The sequence below is a fragment of the Hibiscus syriacus genome, unplaced genomic scaffold (genome assembly GCF_006381635.1).
Source record: "Hibiscus syriacus cultivar Baekdansim isolate YM2019G1 unplaced genomic scaffold, ASM638163v2 tig00113722_pilon, whole genome shotgun sequence".
NCBI lineage: Eukaryota > Viridiplantae > Streptophyta > Magnoliopsida > Malvales > Malvaceae > Hibiscus > Hibiscus syriacus.
Window position 1 is genome coordinate 975259 of NW_024063469.1, and position 10343 is coordinate 985601.

General features: G+C 36.3%; 1 protein-coding gene across 1 annotated transcript; it reads left to right on the forward strand.

Annotated features, from left to right (window-relative positions):
• The first annotated feature begins 4734 nt into the window (after positions 1-4734).
• Positions 4735-6598, forward strand: LOC120186982 (probable serine/threonine-protein kinase PBL19). The gene is made up of 4 exons (XM_039190774.1): positions 4735-5182; positions 5363-5620; positions 5727-5849; positions 6056-6598. The coding sequence occupies exons 1-4, from the start codon at positions 4844-4846 to the stop codon at positions 6482-6484; spliced, it is 1149 nt and encodes a 382-aa protein (XP_039046705.1). The 5' UTR covers positions 4735-4843; the 3' UTR covers positions 6485-6598.
• Positions 6599-10343: the final 3745 nt, after the last annotated feature.

Here is a 10343-nt window from a genome sequence, read left to right on the forward strand (position 1 = left end):
TTATCTTTACATTGAGTGGCGAATCCAGAAAAATATTATTTACTAGACTAATATAGATATAATAAAAAATATAATCTAATATTACTCGTACCTATAATCTTCCAATATAAAATTTTAATTAAAACTAAAATTAGTATAATTACATGTTCTAACATAACTTTTAAATTTATGTAAAAAAATACATAGTTCGAAATATAATATTTTCTTCAATTAATATGAACTCTCATTTTCATAAAACTAAAATCATTTATGATCGAGGCAAAAGAAATATTGAATAATTTTGATTGAGTAAAATAAAATATGGGAAATACCTTTTAATATTTTATTATAATCTTGTAGGTGATGTTGAAAAATTGCTAAACAAAACGCTAATAACACCACAATTTTATAGGTAATTAATGAAAAAAATAAAAATAAAGTATGAAAAATTAGAGAAAGTAATTAAAATTTTACATAAAAAAATTAATTAAAATATTAGATTACCTTTGAGCTTTAAAAAGAATTCTTTGAATTTAAAAAGAAAAGAATGAATATAAATAAATAAGAAAGACAAAGCATCACATTATATAAGTTATAAGAAGGTAGCTCTTAGTTTAAGATTTTAAAGAGATAAAATTATAGTTAAATTTAAAATTAAACAGATTTTTAATTAATTTAATTTTGATTAAATAAAAATATAATTAAGAAAATTTTAATAAAATTATAGAATTATTTTTCTCCCTTGGTATTAGGGGCCATAGCCTAAGAAGGCTCAGGCCTCCCTCCATCTCTGTTTACATCGAGATCATGGATTATTATTTGATATATTATAAGTGAAAAAAATACATATTATGTAAAGATAAATATTTTAAAAAATATAAATAAAGTTTAGAAAACTATAAAATTAAATTTTTAATAATTATTATCTTTAATAATAATCATTTTAGTCAAATAAAACTTTATTTGAAGCACAAAACGAGTTAGGAAAGTATTTCAGATAAAACATATTTATAAGGATAAATTATGTATTTTTATCACCCAAATAACGTGTTAGTCCTATTTTGATCATCCAATTATTTTTTTAAAATTATATCTAATATTATGTTTTAGTTATGTTTTGATCATGCATCATTAAAATATACATAGAATTGTTGATATGATAAATTTTTTATTCTTTTAAATAATAATAACATGACAATACTATATGGCGACATGCCAAAAATACCATTAATTTTTTAACAGCAGGTCATTAAAACATAACTTTTAGGTATGATTTTGAAGAAAAAAAATTAAATAATAAAAATGGAACCAAAATGATAATTGAGTGACTAAATATATAGTTTACCCTATTTATAAAGACTCGCGGTGTAACTTCTCATGCAACATAGCTGGCTTACAATAGCATCCAAATAATCAAGCAAGACAAATTTTTATTTCAGAGTGAGACTCGTCTTAAAATTTGAATTTTCTCCGATTATTTATTTATTTTATTAATTATGCTTATTTTTAATTTTTATTTGTATCCATCTCATAATTTTTTTTGTATGTCTACAAATTATATACCTAAAATTTTAAAGTGAATATTTTCTTTGCTCATTTATCATACAACAGTAACATTTTCATTTGTAACTGTTATTATTATCGATACAGATAATTTTTATGATTCCAAATTACAACATTATGTGTTCACTTTTAATCTATCACCTTCTTAACCATCACATCATTTATTAACCTTATTTTAACCACTTCATGCAGGATATATACGTAAGACTCTAGGGTGCTGAAAATATTTCCAGAGTGGTCATCCGCCATTGCAACATCAAGAAATCAATGAAGAGAACCGATCATATAAGCAAGAAAAATTATGCAAAAATGCCCTATTTTGATGCAAAGTAAACAACATAATTGATAATGAATCAAACAGTTGAACCTAAATAAATTTCCAACACAATACAAATTAAAACAATGAAAATTAAGCACATAGTACATACATCATTGTGTAATATGCATCGGCAGTGGAAAGTTTAATGTTCGCTATGATGTGCACAAGACCAGACATTGACAAGCAGTGAGAGTGGTTAGTCGGTATATGGCGAATCCAAGCAAAGAGCGTTGGAATACAGTAAAGAGGGTCTTGAGATACATCAAATGGACCTCAAATATTACATTATATTACGGAGGATCAAACTTACTTATCAATGGGTATGTCGATTCTGACTATGTAGGGGATTTGGATAAAAACAAATCTACTACGGGATATGTGTTCAAAGTTGTTGGTGGAGCTGTAAGAAGGGTTTCAAAATTGCAGTCAGTTGTGGCTACATCCACAACAGAGGCAGAATATGTAGTAGCTACGCAAGCCAGTAAAGAAATAATTTGGTTGAAGATGCTATTGGAGGAGCTTGGACACAATCAAGGGCATGTCTCTCTGTTTTGTGACAGTCAAAGCGCCTTACATCTAACAAGTAATCTATCATTTCATTCAAGGACAAAGCACATACGAGTTTAATACCATTTCATTCGTGAAAAGGTGGAAGAAGTGATGTTAGATATGCAGAAGATCCATACCAAAGACAACATACTAGATTTCATGACGAAGGCAATCAATGCTGATAAATTTACCTGGTGTCGATCCTCTTGTGGTCTGTCAGAGACGTAAGCAACATGATTGTACAAGATAGAAAGAATGGTGTGAAGATATGATTGTTCCAATCAAATCTTCAAATGAGAGATTGTTGAAAGTCAGCAATAAATGACATTAGTCAACACCGAAAGGTGAAAATAGAAGAAAAAATTTTCATCTAAAAAAATTGTCAAAAAGGGTTGATTTTTTGTTGAAAATTAGGAATGATTAAATTGCACATTTAGTCATTGTACTTTAGGGTATTTACAAGATTAATCATTAAGCTTCAACTATAAATACCCTAACTCATTTAGCTTCAAAACTATCCCAAATCATTCTAGCTTTCTCCCAATACTAGAGAATTTAGAGAGTTTTCTTGAGAGTTGTTTTCTCCTTTTTATCAAGAGAGAATTGTTATTGTTTTCTCCTTGTTAAATCGATAGAAGTTGTAATTTCTATTTTCTCATAGTGAAATTATTCTACCATTGCCCGTGGTTTTTACCCTATATTATTTAAGAGTTTTTCACGTAATTTTTTTGTATTCTTTATCTTCATCTTTATTTTCTCAAATTATCAATTACGATTTTACTTTATCCGATAGCCGTATTCCGCAACACAAATACAAGCACTAGAACAAGTACACAAACTCTACTTCAGCTTAAGAAAGGAGTTAATATAATCTCCAATTTCTTCTACTTGCTTGGCTGGCCCTCTAATCCAACAAACAACTTTTACAGAGAGCATTTTCCCGAGGAAACAAACACAACCACGGACATACAAAGCTGATAAAAAGAAAGATTTTCCCGATATAGAAAGAAGAGAAATACCGTCGTTGGATCGGAAGGATCTCTGGCTGTCCGGTATCTGAAGTGAGGAACGGCTCGTCCAGGGAACGCAACAGAATCAAACGAGAAACAGGGTTTCTCCTGCAAGCCTTTTAAAGAAACTAATCGACGGGATTCTTATGATCCACATCTTGTACTCCAAAAGCACTAATGAAAACACCACAAAATCAGGGTCAGATTTCAGGTGATGGTAGACCAAAGAAGCATCGAATTTCATTTGCCATATGAACTCGAAACAACATTCTTGAATCAGAATGTTTTTTCTTTTTTCGCAGGGATTCTTCATAGTCACGGTCAAAAACGATAGTCAACCACAAAATCAACAGTGAATAATTAAACATGAAAAGGATGTAAGGTCAAAGGTTGAAGAAAGTATGCCAAAGTCCAATTTCGAGGAAAGAAAATGAAAAAGGTTAAGTCAAGCAGTAATTATAAGGCAAATCTGGGAACGTAGTCTGAAAATGTATGAAGGGAAATAATAAAGAAAGAAAGTTGTGAATCTTCATGCGGACTTGGTTGCGTCAGCCGTGTAGAATGGATGAAAAGGTAGACGCCATGTTGTTGAAAATATTGCACGTAATTTTGAACAGTGTATTAAAACAAAATAAAAACTAAAGTTTTTAATAACGAATTATTAAAATAAAATAAAAACTAAATTTTATGTGTGATTTAAAAAAAAAGTAAAAGTTTAGATATTAAAACGGATTAAAATCGATAGCTTAAATACGAGTAATCTACCCTAAATCTTATCCTCATTTTCGTAGACAGATATGAAATGGGAACTTCCATGAAAGTTCTGCTGTTTTCCTTGGTTTTATTCGGACAAAGTTCCATTCAAACAACGATTCAAGGGAAAAAAATGAACCTAACAATGTAAAGTCGAACACTTTTACCCAGAAAGCCATTAATAAAAAGGTCACTAAGTAAGAAAGGGCAAAATCATTGTTATCTTAATAAATTCGTATGGGATCCATAAAGAAACCAAACAAAACGCGGTACGCGGTCAGTGTTCCCATCCATTGTAGAAATGTCAAAAAATAGAAAATGGGTCTCTTCCAATGTTTCATGTCCCTCCACTGTTCAATATTCAGTGCCTCTCTCTCATTCATGAACCATGACCCGTCTTTTTCATCGCCTTAATTTCATCGTCTTAAGCACGCACTGCACAACGAACGTAAAATCTGGGGTTTCACTTTTCCCTGCTTGTGTCTACCCTTTCTTTTGATTCATTTGTTATATATTTTGCTTTTCCTTCACCATTTTCCATCTCTGTTTTTCTTCTTGGGTGGGTTCATTTTTCCTTTGATGATGATTGGTAAAGGTTGCTGCTTGTGAAACAAGATGTTTGAGTTTAACTGGAAAAAGTTTTTGTTTTGATTTTTTTTAAAACATAGAAATGAAGTGTTTCTCCATCTTCATCAAGGACAAACCAAAGAACACCAAGAGAGAATTGAGAAACCAAAGCAAATCGGATAATTCAGCACTGAGTCGAACTCGGACATCGAGTTCTTTGCCATCTCCAAGGAGCATATCCGAGCTGTACAAAGAGAAAGAGCATAACCTGAGGGTTTTCTCTTTCCAAGAGTTGAGGGATGCAACGCACGGTTTCAACAAGCTCCTAAAGATCGGAGAGGGTGGCTTTGGTGGTGTCTACAAGGGAACAATTAGCCCTCCAAATGGTAAAGGTGAACCCATAGTTGTTGCTATCAAGAAGCTCAACACCCAGAGTTTACAGGTAATAAAACTGCTGCATACACCATTTCATTTCTTTAAATTCAACACTGACAAAGATTTCATAAGAATTTGCAAACAAATTGATGCCCCTCTAGATTTAGTGATGATGAACATTAGAATCTCCCTTTATTTTGAGAACTGGTTTTTGTTTCTCATTGTGTATTTGGTAACCTTCATATAGGGTCATAAGGAATGGCTTGCGGAGGTTCAATTTCTCGGTGTCGTTAATCATCCGAACCTAGTGAAACTTTTAGGATATTGTTCCGTGGACGGCGAACGAGGGATCCATCGATTGCTGGTGTACGAATTCATGCCGAACCAGAGCTTAGAATATCATCTCTTCAACAGGACACCTACTCTGCCTTGGAAAACAAGATTAGAGGTCATGTTTGGTGCAGCACAAGGTTTGGCTTATCTACACGAGGGATTGGAAGTGAAGGTACAATCTTCATTTATTCAGATGGCTTGCACCAAAAGCAACCCCTTCATCACTTCACTCTACATTACAATTAATACAGTTAATCTGCCATTTGTTCTTTCCAAAGGTGATATATCGAGATTTCAAGCCCTCGAATGTGCTGTTGGATGAAAGTTTTAAGCCGAAGCTCTCAGATTTTGGGCTTGCAAGGGAAGGGCCGACCGGTGATCGTACTCACGTATCCACTGCAGTAAGTATATCTCTGCTATTTGAGTATAGCACTTAATGAATCTTCACTTAATTTAGTGTCTGCAAAGCATCTCCATTACACCCTTGTTGGTTGGCTCCACAGTCCATTAAGTGGTGGTGGTGCATTAGCAGCAATAATATGGCACTCATTATCATTAGGATACTAAACAGGTCTTTCCTTTTCTTTTCTTTTCGTTTTTGTTGAAGGTGGTCGGAACATACGGATACGCTGCACCGGAATATGTGAGAACTGGCCATCTCACAATTCGAAGTGACATATGGACTTTTGGGGTGGTACTTTACGAGATCCTCACCGGAAGACGAGCGGTGGAAAGAAACCGGCCAACATCAGAACAGAAGCTTTTAGATTGGGTGAAACATTTCCCTCCTGATAGTAAAAAATTCGGCATGATAATGGACCCTCGACTTGGAAACAGTTATTCTTTGACTGCAGCACAAAGGGTTGGAAAGTTGGCCGATAGCTGCCTAAACAAAAATGCCAAGGAAAGACCAACAATGACTCAGGTGGCAGAGAGCTTGAAGCAAGCAATACAAGAATCATCCGACCGAAGTTCCTCGGTCGACAAGGCTCCTCTCACGGCCTCGTCGAGATATGGTGGACGGAGATCGAAATAAGGTTCGGTACGAGCGAATTTCTGGTCTGATCTTGAGCAGATAACCAATCAAGACAGCTTATATTAGTCACTAATCATATTTTTGTAAATCAGAGCAGCCATTGTAAGTTGTTGATAAAAAGGAATCCTTCTTTTGAAGGAAATATTAATAGTAATAAAAACCTATTTTGTTGGTCCATCATTTCGGCCACTACGGTATTAGATAATCGTTTTCTCAGGCTGGTGGCGCAATTAGTGGGATACTTTCTAATTAAATAAGGGTTTGTTATAACAACATATGTACAATGTTAAAAGGGGTGTTAAACTTTTGAAGCACAATGACAACAGAAAAGTCCCTCTTGCTAATTTTATATAACATACTCTCTCTCTCTCTTTTAATAAAACCAACCTCATTAAAAACTCCTAAGACGTATAAGGGGAAAAGAATGCCCTAGGACCTTGTATTACCAGAAGAAAAATCATTGTATACAACAGACGTAATAATCTCATGATAAACTGAGTCAAAGTACAAGGTATTTCTAGAGTGGAGATCCCAGTTAGCCAAAGTATGTTCCACGATATTACGATATTACAAGCTATAGGAACAAAACACACTTTGTAATTCGAATTAGCATCCAAAATCCTACAAGCTTGCCGAAGATGATAACCCAATGTGGACAAGTCCTCATCCGTTCGAGATATCTTGTTGACTATAAGCTGATTTAAAGATTACATGTGTCCACCGATACTCATTTTCCAAAGAAAGTGCTGCATTCTGAGCATGAATCTCCGAAAGACCAGCTTCAACACAATCTGGTGACGGTGCAGCCATGCTGCCAAGTACTTGGCCAACGGCATCTCGTGCAATAATCCCCACAGTCGCTATACATCCAATAGACTCGAAAGCAGCATCCAGATTTTATCTTCACAAAACCTAGAGGGGGAGGTTGCCACTTCGCCTAATCAATACACAAAGCTACTCCTGGAGAAGTCCGCAATCCCTCGCTCTCCCCGACGTCTGCTTCCTGACCAATAGGTAGTCGTGCTGAAGGAATGCAACATTGATGGTCAGTATCCATGAGGGTTGTAGCTTGTTATCATGCACTTTGGAATTTCTCCCATTCCAGAGGTTCCAAAGCAACACAAGAAAGCAAGCAAGGCCATCTAGATCCAAGTTAGTAATCACCAAATCTAACCAATCCAATGGAAAAACAAGTTGGCTAGACAAGAACGTACCATGCATACTTGCACAAATAAAAGTTTATTGGGCATAAAATCAATCCCGTAAAATATGAACTATTGTCTCTTCTTCCAAGCCGCACATTGGACAAATGTCATCACTTAAATCAGCGTCACGTAACCGCTTACCAACCGGTAACCCACCATGTGCCACTCTCCAAGCAAAGATCTTAATCTTAGATAGGATATGTAGTTTAGCAATTATCTTTCAACCTCCTTCGGACATGTTCTTCACGAATTCCACTAAATTCCTCCGGTTGTCCCCTTCAAACAACCTTTTGTTCATTCTTTGATATGTAAATGCACTCAATCCGTTGCCCGAATCCGATCTACTGGTCCCCAAAACCTGTGAATATCCACCGGCATCGTATCTCTCGAGTGCATTTTCTCTGGCGAGTTCGACGCTGGCCGTCTTTGTTGCCATCTTTACTTGCCGGACCAATCCCTTTGCCGATAGTTTCGCGCTGGTTCTGTGGAACGTTCCATGCTCGAGTAACTTTCCGGAGTACCATTGTAGGAAGAAGTGGCCGTACTTGGTGTTCCATGTTCCATCCCTTTTGAAAAAAACCTGTTTCTTCAGGAAGTTGCTTGTAATGGCCTGAATCATGTGGACTGCCTTTTTCCCAGTCTTTCTTCCCGATGGCTTCGGCCGCTGCTTCCAGGGAAGCTCTCATGTACGGTAAGTTTAACATTTTTGCTTGTTTAGGAAGTAACCAAATCTATGTTTTGATCATTCAAGTTATGTACAGTTATCTATGCTCTAGTATATGCACAATAAATGAAAGAGAAAGTTCATCAGATTTACCTTATCATAGCACTGAAACTCTCCAATTCCAGGGAATTTCCAGGTTCCATCACTTTCTGGAGAAGATGGGTGTCTCAGTTCCCCACAAGGTCCCTTCCCCACTTGAATTTCCTGAAATAATAGAAATTACAATTTGTTAAGAAAGTTCACTTTTTTTCTTTACTTTTACAGCTTTTCATCAATATTTTCTGACCTCCAAGTCCTAGATCTTGCAGTAAAGATAAAATGTATGATATCAAAACTTGTTCCCAACATTATCCTAATAACTCGTCCCAAGTAATCTCTGAACCTCTAGCGGAAGCTCCTCATGTAATCTGGGTAAGCTTGAATAGGTGTTCTTCCTCTAAGAACAGGAACCGAGTCACATCCCAATGATATGTACTCAGGATTCCTCCTCCCCGATTTATCTGTGTACACAAGATCCGAGTTCTTGCTGATTTCTTGAAGCACCCAAGGAGGCAACGGAATACTAAAAATTCAACCACATAAATCTCAGTTTCATAGATTTCATCAGTCGAGGGAAAATCAGATACACCAGAAAAAGTTTAAGTAATTACCTGCAAGAATCCCCAACATTGCCTCCACACTGATGAAAAGACATGACAACTTGGAGTTTCAAGCCATGTTTTTTTACCATTTTCACAAGCCCCACATACCCTTCCCAGTTGTAGTTTAAAGGTCCATCTTTCTCCACCAAACCCCACCACGCGTCCACCATAACTCCCTCCGCGCCGGCGCTCTTTAACGCCAACAAACTGGCGTTCATCGACCTCGGCTTATTCAAGTTGCCTCCGTGAGTCACCGTGTCGAGCGGCTGCATCACGAAAACCGGCACCTTGGAGTTGTTTTCAGTATGGGAAATTGTCATACCATGTGACTTCTCCGCTCCTTCGATAAAGATACTCCCATGAGGTGGTTCCGGTAAAGTCATCGATGTCGAACTCCTTGCTCGGAGATGGCACGAGGGCTTCGTCTGAGCAATGGAGATGGTGGCTATGGAGATGGTGGCTGATGTTATGATGATGACATTCTCCGGGACGAAGCTATTAGTTTCTTTTCTAATCTCTATCAGGATGAAGGCATTTGCACGAGTTCCTTTCCGACTAGGAAGGCTTTCCCTCCCATATTTGAGCCTGATTTTCGATGCTTGGATGCTCTGATCGCGAATGAAGAAATTAGAACCACCATCTTTGGTATGAGTCCTCTTAAGTTTCCGGGGTGTATGGTACGAACGCTCTTTTCTACCAAAACCAATTGCATACCATTGGACCGTAAATCTATGTTTGGGTCAAGGACATCTTTAACAGTAAACCAATTGATTAATAAGACGATGATTGTTCTCATTCCAGAAAAGAAGGATCCTGAATCTTTTGCTGACTTCTGACCTATCAATCTTTACACTGTCCTCTACAAGCTGGTCATGAAACTCATTGCAAACATATCCAAAGTCATCTTCTTGAAGATCATTGCGCAAAATCAAGTGAGCATTATTGCCGGTCGGGGCTTAAACGACAATATCCTAGTTGCTCAAGAAGTTGTTTATTCCATGAGAAAGAAAAAGAGAAAACGCTCTTGATGGCGATTAAAGTGGATTTGAAAAAAAGCCTAGGACTTCATATCTGATTCCCTCGAGGATATGGGATGCCCTCCTCGGATGCATCACCTAATCCTGCATGTTGTCACTTCTAGTTTACAAATCCTCAAGAATGGCTCACTTTCTTCGGAGTTTAAACCTACCAAAGACATTGGACAAGGTTGGCCGCTATCTCCTTATATTTTTGTTCTTTGTATGAAACGATTTGGTCAAAGTATTCAGTATGCTCATAATCTAGATCTG